At 40.2% G+C, this 25,986-nt stretch overlaps 2 protein-coding genes across 4 annotated transcripts; both read right to left on the reverse strand.

The window, feature by feature from the left end:
* Positions 1–465: 465 nt before the first annotated feature.
* LOC115669788 (uncharacterized protein At1g01500) lies at positions 466–4,985 on the reverse strand. Of its 3 annotated transcripts, none has more exons than XM_030590913.2 (3): positions 4,758–4,985; positions 3,151–3,960; positions 466–940 (listed from the first exon to the last, which is right to left on the reverse strand). In XM_030590913.2, exons 2-3 carry the CDS (start codon positions 3,856–3,858, stop codon positions 710–712), a joined length of 939 nt encoding a protein of 312 aa, XP_030446773.2. In that variant the 5' UTR covers positions 3,859–3,960; positions 4,758–4,985; the 3' UTR covers positions 466–709. The 3 variants fall into 3 exon arrangements, with proteins under 3 accessions (XP_030446773.2, XP_030446772.2, XP_056177265.1); XM_030590912.2 differs by lacking the exon at positions 4,758–4,985 and adding an exon at positions 4,533–4,705; XM_056321290.1 differs by lacking the exon at positions 4,758–4,985 and adding an exon at positions 4,451–4,705.
* A 1,821-nt stretch (positions 4,986–6,806) lies between these two features.
* On the reverse strand, positions 6,807–16,212 carry LOC115669901 (probable methyltransferase PMT28). The gene is made up of 8 exons (XM_030591068.2): positions 14,724–16,212; positions 14,494–14,643; positions 13,126–13,396; positions 12,930–13,022; positions 12,335–12,509; positions 10,491–10,733; positions 10,121–10,315; positions 6,807–7,349 (listed from the first exon to the last, which is right to left on the reverse strand). Exons 1-8 carry the CDS (start codon positions 15,645–15,647, stop codon positions 7,151–7,153), a joined length of 2,250 nt encoding a protein of 749 aa, XP_030446928.2. The 5' UTR covers positions 15,648–16,212; the 3' UTR covers positions 6,807–7,150.
* Between the last annotated feature and the right edge of the window lie 9,774 nt (positions 16,213–25,986).

Here is a 25,986-nt window from a genome sequence, read left to right on the forward strand (position 1 = left end):
TATGTGGCTCGGTTCCCGATTCTTGGATAAGAACCGAATCGGGAATCAGGAAGTGAAGCACGGTGAATCGCGATTTCATTTTTGAATTTTCTATTGTTTATTTTATTTTACGTGTTCATCTTTTATAGATTGTTGTTGATAAATGGGAATAATTAATAAAAATGAAAGAAAAAATGCCAGAAAAAAATGAAACAAAAAAGAAAAAATTGGCCGGTTCTTGAAGAGACCTGAAACCAATTGACAGGGTATGTTTAAGGGTATGCAAGGTAGGTTACGGGTTTTAAAAACTAGAGAACTGGTCGACGGGGCAAGTTCTTGGTGGAATCTGGACCGACCCTAAAGCAATCTATACTCTTGGCAATGCACACAAAAAGTGATTTTTATCGCTGAACATTACCAAGTCCCAGGAAAGAAACCTTTTTACAGCCACTCAAGTACATATATATATATGCATCACCCCAGAGATAACTCAAGTTAACTGCCTTCCCTCGGTTCACTGGATCTGTACAACCATTTCTCTCCCTCTAAACAGAGAAGATACCACAATAAAGCACACCAAAAATTGCTCACACTTGGCCAGGGAAACGAAACGCTTGGAGCCAAAATCTTCGGCGAGAGAAAGCACATCGGACTGGAAAGCCAGGAGGGCACAATCAGGAGGTCTCCGAAAATCATGGATTGTAGTATGGAACTTAAAAGAGGCGATGACCTACAAGAGCCGCCTTTTGAAGTTCCCGGTAGTTGCTTGGTAAGTACGAACGAGCAACCCTACCCCTATGCCGACCCCAACGCAGATGCCAAGCCCAATTCCAACTCCAACTCTCACTCCGGCATTGAACCACGAGAGTTCACCATCTTCGTATTCCATGAGTTCTGACCTCCGCCAGTACATGCTGTAGTCCTCGTCAATTTCTGGCTTGTAGTTTCTGTATCCGGCAATCTGCAATAACAAATCAGGGGTCATTTCGAGTGTGAATACTTTGCAACACCCAGATCAGGGATCATGTTGACGACAAATACTTTACTCCACCCAGACATGCTAGTAGCTTCATAAAGCTTATTCTTTAACAAAAATTGAACAGAAAGGTTAACACATGAGTGGCTGATTGGTTGATGCATCAGCATCTCCTGTGCACCTATTGACTATGTGCAAATATGTGAGCATAACCTTGCAAAGTTTCCCTTTTATGTATATATCCAATGTATTGGGATGTAACAGATAAGGAAAGAGGTCCAAAGTTCAGGGTCCAGCTTCGACAAGCGAACATACTAACTAATCACTTGATACACCACCTAAAAGATGTTAGATTGCCTGTCTAAGACTTTCTCATATGTTCCATCATTTCTTTGATTTAGTAATGCTCTGGACACCTTCGTGTGCATAACCAAGAAATATATCGAGCACTCTCTACCAAGAAGACCATAACGGAACTTTTTCATATATATATGACATGACAAACTAAATTCACAGAACCACGGACGTGTAGAAATTAACTTATACAAGAGTCAAGTGTCATCTGCATCTGCCGAAACTCATTAGAAGCAAAAGCAACTTGAAAGTGCACACGTCATTGAGCAACTTCGTTCAAATTGTAGGGGAAAATATTCACAACAAGGGAAACAGAGTATGAAGCAGCTCGAGACAGATATAAATATCTCTGATAGACTTACAAACAGCGCATTGTTCTTGAATGATGAAACCAAGAACGAACAAGCCTTACAAAATAAGCATGCATTGACCAAAGTAAGAACATGGTACTACTAAGAAAGAGAAACAAAGATGCAAAACAATTTTTTCAACCAATATATCATCCTTCGAGGAGACAAAGTACAAATTTGTGAACACCAGAAAAGTCTATTATCTGCACCTATCGCACTGCACGTGGATGTAGAGATATTTCTCTGTATTCTCAGAAGGTGAAGGCACCCTACATAACGACATATGACTTCACATCTATTAGGCAACCAAACACTAGAGAGATTTGAAAGTTGGATGCCAGACTGTGTGACACTGGAACTTAATTTTGATGACACACTAGCCTGGTCGTGCAGATCAGACTGCTCATTAATCCAATTACAAATGTTACAAATTCTTTACAAACTCACTCCACACAGTTATATGATTCCATTGAACATTTGGGTACGAAAGTGTCCAATGTTAATGTAGCTTAATTACATTTCCTGAAAGCTTGTAGATTATCACGGACAATAACAATATATGCCAAGAAATCAGAGGAACTGTATGGGCAGTAACAGAGGATTCGAAACCCACAACATCATGGCAGTAAGAGTAAGGCATTGGAATATTTGTTGTCGATTCTTATATTACATAGACATGGTCCCAGATGTGGATAAAGTTGGCCATGTTGTGGGTCAATCGAGGCCCCCATATGACATACTCCCTGGAGAGAAGGATATTAAAATAATGCGACAAACCAGAAAGGACACAATTTCCTTGAAACATATAGGATCTTTTTTCTTCCCATACCCCCATGATGCATATAGGATAAGATCCAATACTCTGTCAAGCGTCAGTGATCTAACAGACATGGGGCTTCTGCTAAAAGAAATGTCTAAGGATTGGAAGCATGTCGGCAGCTGTAACAGCATGAAACCTAGAGATATTGTCCCTGTACCTCTACGATTCAAGGATAGAAACTGTAAAAGGGATAGCATCCATTCCCTTCCCCTCTCCCCTACCCCACCCCACCCCGCCAAAATAATGTAAATGAATAGATAATTAAAAAGAAAAAACAAGAATTAGGAAGGAAGTGAAGTGTTGTGCTAATTTCTAACTACTGAAATTATAAGAGTCAATGGTTGTGCCTACTAAACTTTCCCGTTCATGTGCAAGCTGATAGGGCAAAGAAGGTCTGACACGTGTAAAGCACACAATATGTGAGGGCAATGAGAATGACAAAAGCCCTCAGAAAAAATGAGGAATACAAATGGAGACATGACGAACTGAACATAGGACACATTTTACTCTAAAGTCGTGGAATGAAGTGTGCTCCAAAGACTTAAAACCAGTACAAAAAACGCTGGACTGCATTCATTTCTTGCTATGAAGAAACATCGTAAGGCACAACACATGTGGGAGTAGATTAACAGCATTTGGGAGCACGGTACATTTGGGTTATCACAGCTTACCTGTAAGTCCAGTCCTGGTGACTCATCTTTATGGAATTCACTAGTTTCGTCCTCAGGAATCATATCCAGCATGCCTTTCCTAGCGTGCTTCTTCCGCAGGCTAATCTGCAATGTATTCGTCAAAATTATTGGATTTCCTGCAAAGCATCCAGTGACGTAAACCTCAATAGTTGGAGGCATCGACTCCGGTCCCATGTTATGTTCACCCTTCAATAAGCCATTGCCGATCGCCATCTCGGATTGACATTTCATGCTCCATCTCTTTGTATTTCCTTTTGATTCCCCCGTGGAGCCATTACTAGAACACATCTCCAAAACCCCTGAGAGAATTCGATCATCTCTATCAAAAACCTCAAATTGTACACTCCCTGTCAACCTTATAGTATCAGTGCTCACGAACGTGGCCTCTTCTGATCTCTTATCGATCCTGTCCCTCCTGAGAAGGCACGAGACTCCATCCGAATATATGCTACTTCTAGTGCCATTCACTTCGAGTAAAGTCTCAGGATCTAAAGGCATGTGATTAAGAGTGAGCGATTCGGGGGTCAAGTCATTAACCTGAAAATTACTGATCCGAACATAGAACACTCTCAAGTCGAACCAAGCCGAAGACAACTTGGTGCAGGGTTGGTAAGCAGAGTATCGGATCAGCTGGAGGCCATTATTATTTGCTACTTCTCCATTCGGGGTTCCATAGAGACCCTCCATGCTTCAGGAGCCAAATCTCAACGAAACCCTTTGATGTCGATCAAGAGAGTGACATGCGGATGGAATGGATTATACAAGCTGGAATCACCTGGACGATAAAACCTGTTCCAAAAGCAACACACCAATGAACATTCAGAAATACTGAAACCAGCGTGTCGTGAAAAAATCGCGTCGATAACTAAACAGAAAAGCGAAATTATCTCAAATGGTCAAGAGGCACAGCTAGAAAAATCAGAGGAGAGACAGAAAGAGGTTTTGCCAGGTATATATGTGCGAGAAGGAAAAAAACAAAACAAAAAAGAACCCTGTAATTAGCAACTAAAAGCCCTGATAACAAGGAACAGCAAAGAACAGATCGCGCATGCTATGAGCATCCTAGTATGCAGCCTCATTTGTAGGAAAATAAACCAAACAAGCCAGAGGACCAAAAAGATATGCATCCTTTTCCTCTTTCTTTTTTTTCCATGCATATGAAACAGAAAAAAGAACAGAGAAGAAAACAACACAAAACCATTCACAACCGAGCTCGTAAACAAGATGATTGCGAGCGAGCGAGAGAGAGAGAGACAAGTAGTTCCCTCATTCAATTTACCGGAAATTGAGCTCAAGAACGACTACTCTGCACTCAGAAATGCAGAGAAAATGCGAGATCAGAGAGAAAATTAGAGGCTCACGATGACGAATGAATCAAGAACGAACAAGAAAGCGGCAGCATACAAGGGGAAATCCAGAGGGAAGCAGAGAAGAATTCACTTGTCCATCTCAAATCAATCAGACAAGCATCTCATCAAGAAGCAATATTCATGTCACTCCAAAACTCTCTCTCTCTCTCTGGGTAAAATATGGGGAGGAATTAAATGAAAAAGAGAAAGAAAATAGAATGCCACATATATGCTTACAAAACTGCCGGCTCTTCACTAGATGCACCCTCGTATACGCCATGCCAAGACGCTCTGACTCTGCTCTGTTTCGCTCTCTCTCTTTCTCTGTGTCTCGCTTTCGCTTGATGCTGAATCGGAGACGCACGTAAGTCACATAAAAATCCTTCTTTGCTTTTCTGGGTGTGCGTCAAAATCACGCATTGACAATGTCAATCACCTCACCACATGAATCTTCTCTCTCTACGCTTAAACATCCAAAACGCGGCTGTTAATGCGACGGCAACTCGCTTTCGAACACCAACTTGGGACCCTTTGATTCCTCAGCCATAAATTCGGTGCCCCGAAGATTCCTCCTCTGTTTACCCACGCAAAAAAGAAAAGAAAAAGTCGACTTTTCTCTTGTTAATTCATGAACCTCTAATAAGTGCGTGATGCCAATTCGATTCTAGATATTTTAATTTCGGTTTCCAACCTGTTTTGACGATTTATGAATGAAGTCCTTTAAGCCAATTTGGATAAAAAATTTGCCAACGCAAAGACTAACATGACTGATGACCATCGAACGGATGGATCGAGTTAGGTCGGGTCCAAAATATTCCGACCCAAATAGATCTATTTAATTTGTTTTGATCAATTTTCATGCAATGTAAATCTAGTTACCCATATCCAACTCAACCTAATCCATATTGTTAAAATACTTCAATATTTAACTTAATCTATGAAAATTCGTACTCAAATTGAGATAAGAGTGCGAAGTGACTGAGCGTGAGATCGAACGAGAGCGAGAGAAAATGAAGAGAAAGTTGTAGATGTGGGTTGGGTTTAAATAAGTTGTAAATTCATTTATGACCTATTTAATACCCATATTTTGTCTAAACCCATTTATGACCCATTTAGTGAATATATCTAACCCATATAACAACTCGGCTCATCATATATGGGTTAACAAATCAGTGTAGACTCATATTGATAAGCCGAGTCAGTGCCGACGCGAACATTTCTTACAATTTTTTTAAATTTTTTTAAATTTTTTCCTTACTTTTCTTTTCTTATTTTCCCAATGTGGGCCGACGATCGTCTGACGAGGGCCGCGGATCTGGCAGGTGAATGTTTAACAAGTGCCCATAAAAAATCTTTTATTTACAGAGTTCGCAAAATCTAACGATCCCCTCAACTTGTCTCGTGTCCAGACAACGACATTGGATATGTTTGTTAACGTTACGTACTATTATTATTATATTGAGAGGATGTAGCGTAACATGGGGCTTTGGATCTGACCATCACATGTTGTGTCCTCGTCGTCTTCTTGATCTTATCCAGAAGACTAGATTTCGCGTTCACGAGGTTGGACGGTGTCTTTTGAGTCCTTTGCCCAATGTCTTGAAAGGGGCCGTCGAGTGCTTGGCCACCAACCAGACGTCTCTTCGCTCTAACGTTGAATTCGCTTCGACATGTTCGGTGGCGAATTGCGTGGAAGACAAGGAAAGCCCTCGCCTTTCCTTAATCTCCACACAATTGACTGGTTGCCGGAATGAATTAAGGGAACAAAAGAGAAATTTATTACGAAGTTCTGAAGTCTTCTTCTTCTTAATGTATGCGTTCCATTCCAGACAAAAACTGAAGGGGCCAAAGGAAGATTACATAAAGAAGAGATGGAAGTGCTTTGACAGTAAGGTCGCGTCGTAGCCCCACAAACGAGGATGGCAAAGTGGTCGTATTGTTCTTGATGCTCAAACATCAAAAGGGACACGGAAAAGGACGAAATAAGATGAGCCGCAGAATGGACTTTTTTTTTGTGATTTTACTGCATCCAATTGAAAAACCACCATATTGATCAGTGTCAAATTACTATTTATATTATAATAACTACTGTCAGATTAAGACAACTTAAAAGTAGTTTTGGAGGCTGACCGATTCGTCGGTTTAACGATCCAGAGTATGCGGTCTGCATGAAAATTTATATACCAGAGAGAGAGAGAGAGAGAGAGAGAGAGAGAGAGAGAGAGAGAGAGAGAGAGCAATGTTATGAAGCAGTCACTTTGCTTCAAGAGTCAACGACGAACGTCGTTTAGAAGCAAAATGTGTCCAGATAAGATCATCTCATGAATTTTTTAATGTACAGTTCAGTGGCAGTGAACTCAATCATCATTGCCATGAAAACCCAGAAGATGTGAGACCCCAGAAGGAAGAAAAAAAAAAGGGAACATATGCATGAGATCATGTTAAACAAGAACAAGCGATGCTATGCCGCGACAAATCACGGCGGCATCACTCCTCTTCTATACAGTGGGAGCAAAATTCGCCTTCGACATCGATTTCTAAGATGAAAAAAGTATGGCCAGGGATTTATGGTATGGGGCAATCTGTGTTTCTACTGTCCTAGAGTGAATGTTGATTATTTAATCGTGCCCTCATGGTCGCCATGTGGTTTTTTGCGCGCAGATGATACCCTCCTTATCCTTTGAAAAAGTCATCCGAATCTCCCAGTGCAGGCTTTTAAATATACCTTCCAGCGGATCAAGTATCTCGACCTTGTCGCGTATAATCGCCCAACCTCCAGGCCTCAAGACTCGATCCATTTCAACCACAATAGCCACCGGCTGCTTACACCTGTAAAGAACGAGAACCGAAAAGGAAAGCTAAATCACCACGCTGTTATTGAATTCAATGGGTTCAACCTATAAAGAAGTAATACAAAGGAAAGCCAATCATCCACACATCAGGGTTCAGAAAAATGGATTCACAATAGCAGAAGAACTATTGCCCTCTCAAAATAACATGAAACAGGAGTCGATAAACATATGCATGTTACTCAGTGGGACAGAACCTGCTGCATAAATTAACATCTCAAACTGGCTAAGCAAAAAATCGCAAGTAATGGCATGACGATAATCCATGCTATAAAAGTATGAGACGAGAAGTACAGAATAGATTTCGACCAAAAAAAAAAAAGTGAAAAATAGATAAAATTGCAATCTGTCATATGCCTAACATTATTCAAATTGGGTCCTCTATTACAATATTGCTTCCCATAAAATTGTATGGGCAGAAATGGTTCATGATGGTCTCAAATCACAAAACGTGGCATCAATGCACTTTAAAGCAGCAAGAAAAAAGAAACTGAATGTAACCCATAGATGCAAAATCATTTGTTCTCGCATAAAATTTGTCATGACATTCACCTCTTGATTGAGCTCCACCTATATCTATCTATATAAGCATACTATAATAGAGTGCTTCTAAAAAATCACCTCTCACGATGACATGTGGGATTCTAGCTAGCTATAAAGGCCTTCTCCTTATTGGAAACATTTTATTTGCCGCATTCTCTACCAAAAAAACTCCACCTGAGCGCCATCTAAACATGTATTTACCACCCACTATGGAACATTTGTTATGATCTCTTTACTTTAACGACTTGCCTATTAGCAGAGTTACATCTGACTACCTACTTAAGATTTTATGTTTGTGCCATAAGAATCATCTTTCTTTTGTAACTACCCTTATTAGCTTCTGACATAATAACGTAACACAAAGGACTTCTCGAATTAAACTATTAGTACATAAAAATTGTTATGACATATAAATACGAAATATGATGGGTCATTTGAATAGATTTTTGTACTTTTCAGTTGCTCCAAAACGTAATAGTCTATGTATGTGTATACTTTAATCATCGAAAGATACATTTACATAACGTTTCATTCACGCTTAGATTTTTCATGCTTCATTTTAATTGATTTTTATATGATAAATCGAGTAAAGCGGGGGTTTATGCCTAGTAAATACATAATAATGACAGTGTCTTATCAAGAATTGCCTCTTAAAAGTGACACTATATGGCTAGAAAAGCTTCATTATCATTGCAAGCATCGTTTCCTTGCATTCTCCTCAAATAACGCTGCCACATCAGATTTAGAGGGATGGATTGCGAGTAAACCAAGGGATGATCAAAATGATAGAAGCACTCAATAAGGAAGATGATATGTTTACATACTGGCCTCTATGTTTTTTGTTAATTATGCTGTTAATTGCTTTCAACAGCTTATGTTCACGTTAGGAAGGTGTTGGCAATTGCTTGACGTTATATAAAAATCATACATGATTGCTTTTCTTAAATTGGCAATTATTTCCTAAATCAAAGGATTTGATTACTTCTTTACTTAGCAATCACCAACATTACAGATTCCGCATTGTTCTCCAGAAACTTCTTTTCATCATTTCTTTGCGTCTATCTGTATTTTCCTACAAACCCATAAAAGAATATGTCTTCTACCCCCTAAGTTTTTCGCTCCATTTAGCAGGACTGCATCTTCTGTGGTTCACTATTTGGTGTTGAAATCTTCACAAGTTCCATTCTTCCAATTCTAATATTTTGATGGAAGCTCATACACGAGGAGGAATGATGTGAGTTAATTATCGATTTTGTTTCTATTTAGATTACATTTCTATGTGCTTTTACATAGACAAAAGGTTCTCTAACACATTACTTAAGAGAGTTGAAAAACACATGGCTACTCTTAGCAAAGAGATCTAATAACGATAGATGGGCATGCAATGAGTCAATTTGGTCGATTCCTGTTATTCTTGATGATGAATAGAGACTCACGAGAGGGCAGCAAGAAAATCATGAGGCAAATGTAAAATGTGAAGAAGCCAAAACACCACTTAGAAGAGAGGGGTGGTCCTGTGCTAACAAGAAATTAAAAAAGAGTCAAGTAGTTTATTATAGGAGATTTTCATTACCTCAGATTTTAGGTATTCGGTTTCTCCATTTTCTCCATTACTTTCAAAACAAGCTACAATATAAGCGATTATTTTAATCAAATTACGAGTTTTTTTTTTATCTGTTGGTTATTTTTCAGTCTTGTGAATTATAGTTTTGGTCTCAAAATACCATGGGCTGCTCAACAAATTTAGGCAAGATATGGTTTTCTTCAATTACAGCTATTACAGTTTCTGTCAAAAAGGAAGTTGTGCCATAAGAATGGATTAATTCAATTAAGTATTGTCAGATCAAGGCCAATCCATGTAGGAAAAGATGGCCAGCAAAGAAGCATTCGACTCTATTAAATTACAAAGATCCTACCTCATAATTCTTTCGTGAAATACTGTTGTAAGTTTTGTTTCTTTGTGAGAAAACACATCTTGTATCTATCAATTAATATTACTAAGAAATCCCATGCAAAGCACGGGCCATAGCCTATTAAGATAATAGTTTGGAAATTCAGAATCTGACTTCTAGTATAGTTAACCACATTTCGGAGAATTCTATTTTATCAAGGACCAAAGCAGGATTCAGTGTGTACTGTTCGATAATTAATTTGAGAGAGAGAGAGAGAGAGAGAGAGAGAGAGAGAGAGAGAGGGGTTAATTCTCACCTGTTTTTGAGCCTTGAGAAGAGATGATCAGCATGCAAAAGATCATATGATCTTGGATAAGTACCAAATGACTCACACCAATCATGATAAATACCGACAAGACCACGTTCATATATGAAAGGCAGTGTATCTGGAGCGTGCACGGGGACCACATTCATCACCCACACCTTTTGTTGGGAGAGAGCTGCTGCAAATCTGTAGATAATATTTTTGTAACGTCAAAATTATAAGTCACAAATAAGAAATACATGCATGAATGTGCATTTTTGTGCAGAAAAAAGAAGCAGACTATAATGTGCATAAAAACCATCTACATCCTCTTTTGTCTCCTATGCACACAGATACACTATAAATGATAAGACTTGCATACCCTCCATAAATCGCTTTCATGTCCATTACATTCCGGACATTGGCCCAGTCTACACCCATCCCAGTGAGATAAGACTTCTCGACAATAGCTTTCCAGTGGTTAGTGTCAGCAACCAGTTTATCCTTATTATTCATCCAGTCAGGAAAAGTTTCAAGCCTCTTGGGCCACTCTTCAGGCCACTCTGTTCCACGCTGTTCAATTGCAGCCGGAATGGTGTGCAAGCAAGTTTTTATGGGAACATACCTGTCAATTAATGTAAGAATTTACAATTCAGCAGCTGAAAACACTTGCAACAAAATGATGTGCAGATGAGCTACTAAATTGGAGAATGAAAGATGACATGAAGAAAAGAATTTTCAGATGGCATGAATACTTGCTCTCAAAATGATTGTTGTCTCCTTTCAATGGCAATTGGCGTCGGGATCACTCTTAACAAAAAAAACCAAAAACAACCAGGCCTCATCCCACTAAGTCGGGTCGGATATATTAATTCTATATCGCCATTGTGCTTGATCATTTGTTAGATTCTCTGTGAGCTCTAGATGTTGCATATCTTTCCTAATTGTGTCCTTCCACGTGCTTATAAGCCCTACCCCTACCCCTTTTAACCAATGTATCCAATCCTTGTTTACATTGCCCCACAGAGGCACCTGAAGGCCTTCGTTCAACATGGCCAATCCATCTTGGACGGCCTTCTCTTATCTTATCCTTAATTGGAGCAATGCTTACTTTTTCCCTAACAGCTTCATTTTTTATTTTATCTATTCTCGTGTGCTCACGCGCCCAACGAAGCAATCCTCATGTCTGCTAAACTTCTTTTGTGCATATGTTGTTGCTTAACCGCCCAGTACTCAGTGCCATAAAGCATTGCTGGCCTTAATGTCATCATATAGAATTTCCCCCTGAGCTTATGTGGCATTCGTTCGCACAAAATCCCATGTGCACTTCTCCACTCCATCTATCCCACCTGTACTCTATGGGTGAGATCTCCATCTATTTCCTTGTCTTTTTCAGAATGGATCCACAATAGGAGAAACATTCACTCCTTGGGACTCGTCTTCAATTTACACCAAGGTGTTTTTTGGACTTCTGCCCTTACAAAACTTACACACCATAATAAGGGCAGAAGTTCAAAGGACCCCTTACTTTATGAAACTTGGATCATACAAATTCCACCATCACTGTAGGTGCAGGACCATCTTAAGCATACTATTTCATACTATTACCTCTTCCACAAGCTTTTCCCATCACATTTCTAGGCAGCATTATATTTTCCATCTGCTCCTTTGATTTGGCATGGGCATGTTGTTACTAGAATTGCTTGTTGCAGGCCACATGCATATGATTGCTAAGGTTATAGACATATAATAGGGTAAACACAACTTTGGGAAGTCACCACTGATGGAATCAATCTGTTGCCTCACAATAACGCTGCACTGTTTCAGCAATAAAAAAAAAAGTTCCAAAAATCTTTGCCACTCAATCACGTGCACTCCATCTAATTTACACTAACTTAAAAATATGGAGCTCCCACAAAATTATATAGATCAATCCAATTTCAATTATGTGCCTTCTGGTCGCCACTTGCAAGCTTAAAGGACAAAAGATTCCTAAGTGATAGAGCTCAAATTGTTTAAGTTACCAGTGGATAGAGTCTCCGACAAAAGAGTGCTTAATTTCAACTGCACATGTATAAAGAAAAACCGGTATTTTCAGCTGCTTTTGAGTTATATTTACCCCTTATATCTTACTTTTCAGGGAATAAAGACTCAACAGTAAAGGAGTGAAATTAAATATATCAGTACCGTTAGCTACATATACATCAACGGATCATCCCAGCTTACCAGGCGGCATCTGGATTTTCATTTTCTTTGCATAGAGGTGGATTTTTCTTCCTTCTCAAATCATATATATCATTTGACTCTGGCTTCTGATATATCTTGACACCCACTTCACTGTCTTCGTCAGTTTTATGGGCCAGTATATTCCAACAGATAGATGCAGTTAATGTGGACATGGCTGAAAGAAATTAACACATTAAAAAAGTAAAATGAGGATTTTCGTAATGTGTGATGCAGCACGACAAAAACTGGAACAGCTAGCCTGCAAAGGATAATGCCTTACTTCTAGTTGATAAGAAAGGCATGACAAACATTTCAGACAGCACAAATAGGGATTCAAATAGTGAGTTGAGCATTTACGCAGGGTGGGGGTGGGGGGAAGTCAGTCGTCTTCATTGTTAGCAATAAATATTAATGGACACCCCTTCAAGTATCGAAAAATGGAAGAGGCAGAGCATGATAGATCTAGTGTATTACTTCAGCTATTAAGTATCCAAGAATGAATTGAACTCAGTGGACAGCAGTTGAAACAGCAGGTAGGACCACGAAACCTAAAGTTGACCTGCTCATATATCACTAAAACAACGATGAAACCAACCTTCTACTTCTTCGACACTCTCATGCCGACTCGACAAAATAAAGTACCCATTGGGCCTCAAAATCCTGTTCATCTCCAGTAGAAGCTTGCCCCCTGCAGTCAGAACAAAGGAAAATTTACTTGATGACAATAGTACAAATTGCATGTAACAGACAAAGAACCAACATAGAAAGAGAAACAGAGAAGCAAAACAAACCATTATGATGCCATGGTATATTGCAGCTTCCACAGTGTATAGCATCAAAAACCATACTCGGAAAGGGAAGCCTTCTAGCTGCAAAAGGGCTAACTACTACTGGAAAACCACGTTCCAGGGCAACTTGAGCTAAATCTACGAGGTCATCTTTCAAGCCTAGGGATAAAACCATCACGTCCTTGTCAAGTAGAGAAGCAACAAAGCTTGAATCGGTGCACCCGATGTCCAATACAACACGTATGTTCTTTCCCCATTCAATATCTGGTACCATCTATAAATGCCGATCAGATTCAATGGTGATTAACAGCCTAGCATTATGGATAAATAGCAACAATAGCTTGCAAACATATGGCAAAGAAAGCATCATGGTTGCAAATCAGAACGTTGTAGCTAGATAAGTTTATGCATATTGGAATAACTAACTATTGCCAGGTTAGCAATTAAATTTGCATGAAAGCAGTATGGCTGCTCTTGCCTAAACAACAGACTTTTTCATTTTGTGTTACGTGTATGAAGAACTTTAATACATTGACATTTGATTAGCCGGTCGACAAGATCATGGGGGACACTCTCAAGGAAATCCATCATGCTCGATGTAAAATGTCGAGGTAAGATCCTGAGTTTTCAATAAGGGGCAAAGGTGGAGGAGCCACAACAATAAAGTACTGGAGATGCAGATATTCGGCAGCGATGAGGTGGTGACCCCTTGCAAGGGCAACAGTCAACCACCATTTAGATGCTACTGCTGCTAACCATTAGAACAGAAAAAGTTAAACATAACTGGAGGAACAAATGAATAACAGCATCACTATAGAAAGTCTTGTGGCCTTTCGTGCAATTACTATCGAGTGCCCTCATTCACATTTAAAAACTAGACTCAGTCCAACTTAAAGATAGTTCCCAACCACATTATTTTAGAAAAGGTGTATAAAAATGTGACAATTTGATATTCTGACCAATGTGTTTCAGAAGGCAGGGAAGCCTGTAGTTAGCAACTTAGCATGTGCATCCCAGAGATGCTTCCGTGCAAAATTACACTATCCACCGTAGTTTCAACACACACATTTCAACTAGGCCTTTTGGAGCTGGTGTTTGCGTCAGGAAACAAAAAATAAAAAGAAAAACACGCAGAATTAATAGCTCCTTTATATAAGTGGAAAATGTGAGGCCTTGTCACGTGCACCCAAGAAAAAAGGCAATGAAAGAAAAAATATGTACTACAAGATAACAGGAATGGAATCAAACATAAGAAAGGAAAATTTGCTTGCACAAGTTATGGCATTAACTATAGTTTGAAAACTAAGCTAAAAGCAGAAAACAAATTAAGCAGTCACACAATATAAGGAGAATTGAAGACCACATACTAACCTCTTCAATAAATTCAAGGTAGTGAAGAACACCCTTTCTATATTCAGACTGGTTTGTATGAAAGATAAGATACTCTCCTGATTCATTCACCCAATTGTGTTTCTTAATGAATTCAGCAAGTTTTGGATGTGCCACATTCTTATGGAATATCTGCATGAGATTGCACATTAGCACTAGAGCAGATCTTGGCTCGGAAGAACTGAAAAGCTCCATCAGATCGTGGTTCTCACCTTCAATGTGCTCTCTGGCCACCTGATTGGAGTCTCATAACCCCCATGAGGAAGAGGAACCAAACACACTGGAGGCGCTCTTGGGCAACTTCTCTCCGTATGCCGATAAATCTGGAGCCTTCCCGAACCACCCTCATTGTCGATACAAGGAAGGTAATTATGCTTGCTCCTCGTGCTACATAATTTCCAACTATAGTGTGCTTTTGGATCAAATACCGGACCCTTAATCTTCCTCTTCTGCCCCGTACTTTTTGACCCGTCATTCTCTTCTTCCGCTTTCTCCGTAACTTCCTGATCCGTTGATTCAACGACATCTGCACCTGCGTCTCTCTCTTCATTGGACTCTCCTTCTTGATTTACACCTTCTTGATCTTCCTTGCCATCCATCACTGGTTCTTCTTCTTCTTCTTCTTCTTCTTCTTCTTCTTCTTCTCCATTCTGATCATCCTTCTCATTCTCTAACTCTCCATCCCCAGATACATCAACCGCCTTTTCCTCTTTCCTCTTTTTCTTGGGCGACTTCGAATCAGCCTTCTCCTTCCTCTTGTCAACCACCTGCTTTTCATTTCGTTCTTGCGATCCACGAACAACACTAGACAAAGAATTTTTGCTGTCCACTGCCTTCTGGTCATTACTTTCCAAATTAGACTCCGATTTCACCTTACCATCCTCTTTACTCCCCTCCTTTTTCGCCGGTTCCATCTTCCCCGATTGAGTCCCGGACTTACTAACGACCCCCGCATCGGCCGATATCGGCTCGTTGATGTCGTCGAAGCTCTCCCTCCGGGTGGTCGCGGAAGAGGAAGACGACGAGAACATGGACCAAATGAATACGAAACACAGCCCCAGAACGGCCACTGCCGTCATCTTCACGCACAGCCCGTGCGGCTTCTTCGCCTGGCGACCCAACCGAGCCAAAGCCATTTCTGCTCAATACCCAGATCAACGTTCTCCGAGAAAAAAACAAAGAACACAGCTACAGAGACCGCATTGACACAGAAGAACCGGGAGTTGCCAAAAGAGGGAGAGGACTCGATCTAGAACCCGATCTTCTTCTTCTTCTTCTTCAGAAGACGCGGCGAGGCGAAGCGAAGCGAGATCCACCCGCTTCGTCTACCGAAGCAAAACGGAAGCAAAAGGGCACCGAGATGACGAAGCGGGAGAACAGGAGATCGACCCCACGAACGGAAACAAGCATCGGAAACATCAAACGACGGCGAGCGGCGGAAGTCGAGGGGGATCGCGAGGGACGCGAGAACCGGGGGAGCGAGCTGGAATCGAGCCCGGCCGCCGGAGCTCTAGCGGCACGCCATTGTCGAACCGGTGCAGAAGGAACGGAGGAGGAGCTCGTCGGACCAGAGCAATGGAGTGCAGGCTAGAGAGAGAAAGAGAGGGAGAGAGAGAAAGAGAGAGAGGGAGGTACTGAGGGAGTACGTTGAAGCAGCGTTGTCCGAGGAAGGAGAAGAGACCTTCCCCCCTGCTCTGTTTCCGTCGTCTTTTTTTTTTTTTTTAATTTTTTAATTTTTTTTTTTGGATGGGATGGTAGGAATTTTACGAAGCGAAAAATCTCGTGTAGTCTGTGGTGCGTGGGATTTAATTATAATAATATCCGTTGGCTATTTCAAAATTTTACGTAATAATCGCGTTGGTCATCTTTTGAGAAAATTCCAAATAAAAATCCAAAGTGCTATCATTTTATCAAGTAGACGTCAGAAGTGAACCATGTGTTGAACCTTGTCTCAAATAAGAGTTTGAAGTGGCTATCTCAGTTTAAAAAAAGGTCTCACCTCACCGGAGTTAAGGGCATTTTCGTTTTTTAATTTTTTTGATATTTTTTCCTTTTCAATTTTTTTCAATAAAAAACAAACTCAAAAATGATAAAAAAGCTAAAATTTAAATAAAAAAAACAAGGGGGAGGCCAGCCCTGCCTGTGGCCGCCGCCCCATCGCCAATGGAGCGGCGGCGGCAACCCTTGTCGACTAGAGGCTAGGGCCAGAGCTGGGAGAGGGCGGCAACCCTCTCCCAGATCGGGGCGAGTGTTGCCGCTGGGAGAGGGTCGCTGCCCTCTCTCGGCTCTGGCGAGGGTCACCGGCCCTCCCCCAGACCAGGGTGGGGTCCGACGATCCTCGCCCAAATCTAGGAGAGGGTCATCGCCCTCTCCTGACTCTGGCGAGGGTCAGCAGCCCTTGCCTCTCGTCGGCCCTCGCTGAGGCACCGGTGACCCCGTTGACCATCACCGCCACCTCACCGGCGATGGGGTGACAGCCATAGGCGAGGAGAGCTGGCTGCTAACCTTGCCCCCTGTTTTTTTTTTATAAATATAATTTAACTAAAATTTATGTTAAAATTATTTTTGGACGAAAATGCCCTTGGTCGGCTGGAAAATTTGGCTGGCCGGCGGGGTGAGGCCTCTATTTGAAATTATTATAGTCATTTCAGGTCATTATTTGAGAACATAAGTCCACTTCATGCCCTTATTTGACATAAAGTTCATTTCATGCTCTTATTTGAGAAAATGAGATCATTTCGGATCCTTATTTGAAATTTTCTCTCTTTTTTTTTGCAAAATTTGAGTGTTTTCGATTGGGCTCGATTTTTAGATCCTGTGCATGCAAGAGTCTTCTCATAAAATTCAATGCACGCCGTGTAGGGGTTATCGGTTCCTGGTTCATAGGGAAGGATTCTCAGTTTTTGGAATCAGGCTGGTCCGGTTCGATTTTCGGATAGTCTAATGGAACCGGTCGCAACCTCACGAGTTTTGAAAAGGAGGAAGACTTCCACCACTATGTACGAAAAACAGTACTGGATATGACCTTGATGAGATGCAAAAAACAAAGCAAGAGAAGGAGGCGAGAGTCGAGATAGCAAGAGGGAGGCGTCGAGCTCAAGCGAGAGGAGCGTGACTTAGGCAAAAGAAGGTGGCGCCGTCTAAGAGTCGAGCAAGAGAGTGACTAAGAGAGCCGTGAGTCATGAGCGATAATCGAGTGAGAGAGGCGTGAGAGTGAATCTATGATTAGAATTTTTTTTAAGATTTTTAAGAAATAAAAAAAAGAATCAGTCCAGTTTGGGTGAGCAGTTCCACCCTTGGAACCAGGAACCAAACTGAAAGTCACCGGTTTAAATTTTTTGGAATCAGGAATCGGACTGGTGATCCTGAAATTGCCTAAAACCGATTAGCTCAATCCGGTCCGGGTGGCTCCTCTTGCTCACCCCTAACGTCGTGTATCGAATCTCATTCTATAATATGCGACTTTTCTCCTTATAATCTCTTGTTTTGTTCTTGTATTTCTAATTTCATCTCGTACGTCGAGATAAGTTGCAAATCGAGTTACGTTCTCTCGCGATTAATTCAAGCCTATGGTTGAATTGATAAACATGTTTTACAGAAAGAAACAGACGGAGTAACCCAGAACGATAGGTTGTTGATTTTAATGGAGTAATCGGGCTTTCGAAAAGCAGATATTAATTAGGTAAGTTAAAAGGATAGAGGAAATTGAAAAGTTCGGCCGCCAAGGAGTCAGGCACGTGCGGCTCAGATGACCGCAACAAGGGGGAGAGAGAGAGAGAGAGAGGCGGCGCTATCTAACCTTTGCCCATGTGATTCGGTCACATGTCTCGGGCCTGCTCGAAGGCGCGACGAAAATGGGCCGGAAGGCAAAGGATATGTAAGTCTCTTGTTTTCTTCTTGTATTTCTAATTTCATCTCGTACGTCGAGATAAGTTACAAATCGAGTTACGTTCTCTCGCGATTAATTCAAGCCTATGGTTGAATTGATAAACATGTTATACGGAGAGAAACGGATGGAGTAACCCAGAACGATAGGTTGTTGATTTTAATGGAGAAATCGGGCTTTCGAAAAGCAGATATTAATTAGGTAAGTTAAAAGGATAGAGGAAATTGAAAAGTTCGGCCGCCAAGGAGTCGGGCACGTGCGGCTCAGATGACCGCAACAAGGGAGAGAGAGAGAGAGAGAGGCAGCGCTATCTAACCTTTGCCCATGTGATCCGGTCACATGTCTCGGGCCTGCTCGAAGGCTTGACGAAAATGGGCCGGAAGGCAAAGGATATGTAAATTAATGATTGGAAAAATAATTTTCTAAAAAAATATTATTCGTGTAGTGGAAATGTGTATACATAAATTGGTTATCGATAATGAAAGGATCTTCATTGATTGATTATTTTCAGCGATAGAAACGATTTTTTGGAGATTTTTAAATTATTCATTTTACGCGAAATAGGTTTTGAGTCACGAATGAAGCACCTTATCGACTACCAAAAGTCGGGCCGATGACCTTATACTATGGACCTAAAGAAAAAAAAAGAAGAAGAAAATTTGAGTGTGCGACGACTTAGAAATCAAATTGGCATATTTGATTTCTAGTTCCTGCAGAGTTACATCAAAGCAATTCCCAGCATGTGCTTTCATATACGAACCCTCAAATATAGTTTGACTTTGATCTGTGCTCGGTTTGTTCGGTTGGGCCTAGCATTGTTTTTTCGCAGAATCTTGCTGCTTCCGATTTTCAAAGCATCTCTCTGGATACTACATGATTCCTAAACCGGGAGTTCGAGGTAATTCTGCATCGAAAAGCGAGAGTCGCGACCATTTTGAAATTCCATCAAAGCGAGAGTCGCAACCATATTGCAGAACCAGGTTGAGCATGATGAATATGAAGTATCGCCGCTCCGTTGCCTCATTCGCAAGTCGGATATGGATCGAGTTACTTATGTTTTACCCTGTCATTCGCGTACGGTGTCAGCAACATCTTCGGTTTCGAAATTTCCATGCCTATGACCGTATCGATAATGTGTGCAGCCTATCTGATTTGCAGGTCATCCTGTTCTATCGTATAAATTTTCAGAGTCAGCCAGCTTCTTCTGCATCATGGATAGCGTAGAAAAGGCCCACTAACATTAGACTATTAGCCTGTAGTTTTGTTCATGGCTTCAAGGATATCTCATCAGCAACATAGTTCGCTAGTATCTATCAATGACCAAACTTTTACAGGAGTACCAATGTGCTTCATCAAAAATTTCAGTTGCATCGTCCGAGATCAACTGGATGAAGGAAAGAATGGTTCATGAAACTCCGACCCACTCATTGGGTCGGATCTGAATCCCCTATTCACAATTTCCACACCATCAAGCAGCAGTAGAAGAGCACAACCCAGAAATCCTTTCCATGTGTAATACTTTACCTGCGTCTTTGTCTGATGCGGATCGAAAGGTTTGCATACCGCTACACCAGCCAAGTTTCCAACTCGAGGAGCCTGCATTCAACCGAAATAAACATAAATTGGGCACTCAAAGAGGTTGGTGTGATAGCTCGTGAAGTTTACAAAGCAAAACACCGGGTAATCAACGATCGTTCATGGGAGGCTCGTATATTTTTCATCATCTGTTTGCTACTATTTCCATGATACAATCTTATACAGATGTCCTTACTAAACTAATCTCAAGCATCGACTTTTGTATTGTAACACTCTGTGGGCGATTGATAAATTTCAAAATGTCAATGGTAGGACAATATTATGAGCGAAACTCTATCCATGAAACTATCGAGCACCGATACATGATGAGTTTAATGATAAAAACTCAAGTGTGATGGCGAATCAGTTGACACGAGACAGCTTTTATATTGATCCATTTCACAGCTTGAGCTACCCTTGAGATTCTTTGATATCGAACTACAGTTCCGATTAAAGAAAAGTATCTACAAGCATGCACGAAGCTTTATATCAACAATAAACTATATATTTCTATGCCAACTAAACAACATTGACAAGTCGCTTTCCATTTAACAAGACCGACATACGTCGCACGGCGCTCAATATTGTAAGAATGAGTTATTGGAAGTGCAAACGAAGGTATCGACTCGACAAGCAAGAATTGTCCCCATTTGGTCTAGACTCTGCACATCGCTATGCAAGATCTTAAGTAGCTAGTTTTTGATAAGTTAGCTAGTTCATCTCCAAGCATACAATGCAACGCCTAAACACCCATGTCCATCCAAAAGGCATAGAATGTCATAAGGAATAATATGGAGGCCAGTATCAAGTTACGAATTCAAAACCAGTAACAGCTTAATGCAGCCAGAAAAATTATTCTGTTCCATTTCCATGTCACCTGGCTCCTCGATTTTGCTGCTCTTGTTATCTTTCGCATGTAACAGTTCAATTCACTTGATGAGCAAAATATTAGGGAACAAAAAGATCATTGAAATGGGTAAAATACAATGCAGTTCTACTTATTGCAATCTCTCAGCTGATGACTTCCTTTTGATCCTTTGTAAATTTACCAATCTCGCCATGCATTTCGATCGTGAACTTTCATGATTCCAGCACTAAAGTAGGAGGAAAGTTCTATCACTCCATCACTCAGCAAAGAAAAGACCTCTCATCCTGCATATTCCTTGAGATTTGGTATCATGAAAAGATACTTCGTTTCTATAAGTAGAATAGACATAACACTCACATTCTATTCATAGTTTCACCTTTTCTTTTGGCAATTATTCCAGCACAACTTTTGTTAAAGGCTGAAGGTACACTATAGGTCCATGTAAAGAACTTTACCATTAGTAAAGGTTGCGGCATCAGTTTCAAAGGCGTCAACTTAGCAGGAACTGTTGACTGACCCTTCCCTATCATGGTAAGAATCTGAGCTGGCTCATCTACCTATCAGGAGCCAAAGATGGCTTGCTCCAACTTGTAGGGAAAGGACCACACAACCAAACAGCTATGTCTCTCAAGCTCATGAAAGAGAAACAAAACAATACCAAAGCAACCACTTTATCCCTTACGCCTTTTCTAGGATGATAAGGATTCGAAATATCGGTAGCATGATGAATCTCGACCCCAGTAGATTTATTAAGGTGATAGGTTATTTTGACCAAAAAAAAAATCATCGCGGGTTGAATAGTTCCCTGATTAGCAATCACCATGCCCTTTGAAACTGATGCCTCAATGCTTTTACAATTGTTAACAGAATGTGACAAGCAATGAGAATTCGAAATTAGTACTAAAATTCTTCCATAGCTATCACTGAACTTAAGAAACTCTTTATCATAGACAAATTAACCTCATCAAGCAATGCAGAGAGAATTCAATGGAAGCTCACTTCAGAAGAAGATGCAGGAAGGGGCAAAAATTGGGTGCACAAAGCTGGATTAATAAAACACATAACACTCCTCTCTTTCCCTTGTAATTTACTTTCTAGTAGTCTTGGTGAAATTTTGAAAAGTAAAAAGCTGATTCACTCTATAGATGAGACGATGCCATAGCTCCTTCTGAGCTGCATTATTTTCTCATTATAAACACACAGGTATCATTTTGAACCATATTATATTGGACAAATTATGTGATGAAAGCCAAATACTTCTTTATTTATAAGATTTGACAAGAGGGGGTTTATGTTGCACCTTCCCACCAGCCTTTTTTTATGTACCCCATTTCTAATTGTGAAGTGGATTAACTAGAGGGGGGTTACTACCATCTCATAAGTACTCTCCCATTATAACTTTCTTCCAACATTTCCCTTTGTCAGCATCACCCCCCACCGCAATTAAGTTTTTTCATCTTCCATTTAAATATTGATGGATAACTAGCTTGCTTGATGCATTCACTTGCCCACACCAACATTTTACCAAAATTAATGATTCTCACTATGAACTTACACACGACACTACTCCGTCCCTGTCAATTTTCATTCATGTGATTTCAGTGCATTTTCCAGGCGTTGTTACGCTAGCTCTTCCCATTTATAAACAATCCCTTGTGAGACATCAATCAGACTATGAGTACCACAGACAATTGGCTTTATCCTGGAAAGGTGAAGCACAAGAACAATGGACAGAATCCTTACAGCTCAGGAGAGAGAAATGAAATGATTCTGTAATGATCAAGTTGTACACTTTCTTTGAATCATCGATAAGGATTTGAAATGCAGTATGATTTATCGAAAAGTATCGCCTTTCACAGGGGTCCTCATCATAATACAGAAGTCACATTCATCAGAAAACCAACTTTGCCACGGCACAGAAGTCACTTTCATCCGAAAACCAACTTTGCCCTGGCCTGTGCCAGGATTCTCGACTGCTGAACATTTTACAAGAAAAATTCTTTACCCTTCCCTATTTGAATACATGAAAATAAGTACCATATGAAGGGTCTAAAAAGCTGGCGACTCAGTAATGTTGAACGAAACAATAAGCAGGTACTAAGCATAAGAAGAGCAAATGTCAAAACACATAGGAGTACATGAAAGAATACCAGTTCATATATAGACAACCGTTGTGAAAAACCCTCTCTCCAAGTACTGTTGAACTATAAGTGAGGAAACCCGTGCTGCAGTTCGATACTTGATCTTGGTGGCTAATGTATCAAAACTTTTATAATGTTGTGCACAAAGAACCATCTATTCAAATCTCTAAATCAATCTTCTCCAGTTGAGCTAGCCACTTGGTTTGGTTATACCGCATCTGATAAGTGCAGGTCCAATCAATCTAAATCATTCTAGATGAAAAAGAAGGAAAAGGTATATGGATTCCATTCATTATAAAATGTTCTTGAATGAATGCATTCAGAATCTAGTCTCAGTCACGAAGAACCCATGGCAAAATAGAACATAGCTTTTAGACTAGCGAAATGGCGAACCAATCAGTCTCCAAGTAGCAATCTGATGGCCGCCCGCCACCAACAATGATAGGATGGCCTTAAAGTATTGAACGAGAAAGGAGGATGTCGAAGGATCTTTACTGGGCAACGGACGTGGATGATAAGCGTTCTAGCACAAGCATTTATCCAAAAGGCTTGCTCCTCTATCCTAAAAGTTGCAGGTGTTACTTTTGACAATGTCAACCTCTATCCTAAAAGTTGCAGGTGTTACTTTCAACACTGTCAAACAGAGGAAGCGGTAGCAAGAGAGTTCATAGGCTCATGTAAATGATTGGCTATGACCGTTATCTCAGCGAAACTTGATTTCCAAGTGATAATATTTTCTTTTCAACGAATTCTCAATAACAACCAAGAACTGATTGAGGAACAACTCTCTTCTCTTGTGAGAATCAAATCATCAAACTGTTTATATTAAATGCTTGCAAGAAAGTACACAAAATACGCGAATATCAAAATTTTCTTACTCCAACTGTTAATATTGCATTTTTCCGTGGCCTGGGGTTTACCTATGGCTTGGCCATCATAAAAAAAATATTGTAGTTCTTTTTTTCCAAGCATTAGTATTGATTTGTTTTTCCGTTTTCCTTGATCCTTCTTTGTTTCAGCTTGATCTCAATCGATCATTGCAATTAACACAGCAATAGACAATATTTTGGACATAGGAAGCAATCGCAGAGCTTGTGACTCGATTTCCTCACAAATCCTCATCCACAATCATACTAATGGAGAGCAGACTCAATCAAAACCTAATCGATGCTCATCGTTCACAAAATATGAACAGCTATGAATGCGATTCGATCTGCATAACCATGGAGCTAGCTAAACAGCGATGCTGGTATAAATCGAGTCAAATTTCGAAAAAGATCGATCCAAAACAGCCCAGATAATACAAAGCAAAGATAGACCTTCTACTTTTAATAGATCTTAATTATCTTTTTCCATCTTCAATCACTTTTTGTGACTTGTGTATTTTACCAAATATTAATCTTCAATCACTTTCTTCAATTTAAAGGTATATTATGTTAATCTGATCCAAGTGTTATACATATCTCCGTAAGGTAACTTAATGTGATCCACTTGTCACAACTCTAGTATTTTCTGGATACTATTTCAAGTTGGTGACATAAAGCAATGTGATGATTATTGGGGGAAGCCCTCATCCATCTAGATATAGATAGAATCTATGTATTTAGATAATGCTCTCTTGATAGTAGAAAGCATTGATATGTATTGACGTGAATTTAGGAGATTGGGTCGATCCTAGACCTGTGATTCTCTATCAATCTAAGGTTTTTCTAAAGTTCCATAAGATATAGATTCGAATACCACATTAGGAGTTAATTATGTGCTCGCGCTTATCCAATTGAAGTATGTCACTCTTGGATTCTGTGGCTAAAGTATGTTTATTCAGCCGCGTATTTATGAGTAATTTATACTTCGCTTAAACTGACTTGATTGTATCCTTATATCATCGATCCAATCAGGGACGTCTCCGAATTTACGTACATACAAGTATTCTAAATAAAACATGCGAGTATTTGGTTAAATTACAACTCATTTTACACTTAGTTTACAACTTGTGATGTGTTGGAATTAGCAAAGAAGAAGACCTTGTCGAGGGGTCAAACCTCATGTGGCCGCGAAGCCCGATGTCAAGAAAACCCTATTCGAGCTATGTCCAAGTATGGAAACCACCATGAATCCTGGAAAAGTTCAATGTAGTTCTGTGGCTTAGAATCGAAGATCACGCACAGCATGTTCTTACGTTTGAAAAAAAAGAGGGCACAAGTTTCGGTTAAAAAAGAGTTGATAAGAACTAAAACGAATCTGCATTCACTTCGAGAATTCCGATAACAGACCCTTGATTAATGGTAACCGACGCGTTATTATATCTTAGCCCTAACTCCAGATCAGGAAGAGAGAGAGAGAGAGAGAGAGAGAGAGAGAGAGAGAGGGAGAGAGGGCCGAGACTGTGGTGAGCATGCATGCAAGAGATAATAATGAAAATGGTGCAACGTCAGAGAGTTTACTTCTTCTGAATAAAGCGAGAAAAAGAAATCAATAATAATATACTTTTGTCGGTTAACAAGGAGATTTTCTTGGAGTTCAAACCTAATCCTCAAAACCCAATGACGCAGAATTATTATCTGCAGGGCTAAGCGAAAACCACGTAGGTTTTGACGAGAAGAAGTCCCGCTGTTTTGCAATGAAGAAGGAAACTAACCTGATGAATGCATGAGCGTGTCATGTAGGGTTTTAACTCAGCCGTCACGTGGATTTGCTCGTGCTTAACAGATCTGCTGGCGCTGTTGAATTTGAATTCTCTCGCTAAGCAGTCGTGAGAAAAAGGGAAAATTTTCATCATAGTTGCTGTCAAGCGACATGTGTGGAGATCCAATGCAGATAATGACTAATTATTTCGATATTCATTACTCATTTACTCTTTTTGATTTGGAATTTCCAGTGGATGTGATGTTTCTTGATTCCTCTATAACAAAGTTACCTTTTCAATAGAGGTGTTTTTTTGGAAATTTTCTTTTTTGTCCTTTTGAGCCTCTATCTTTCTCTCTATACACTAGTATATAAAGGCA

This window comes from Syzygium oleosum, unplaced genomic scaffold (genome assembly GCF_021117445.2).
Source record: "Syzygium oleosum isolate NSW1041296 unplaced genomic scaffold, Sole_v2.1 Sole_v2.22, whole genome shotgun sequence".
NCBI classification, from domain to species: Eukaryota; Viridiplantae; Streptophyta; class Magnoliopsida; order Myrtales; family Myrtaceae; genus Syzygium; species Syzygium oleosum.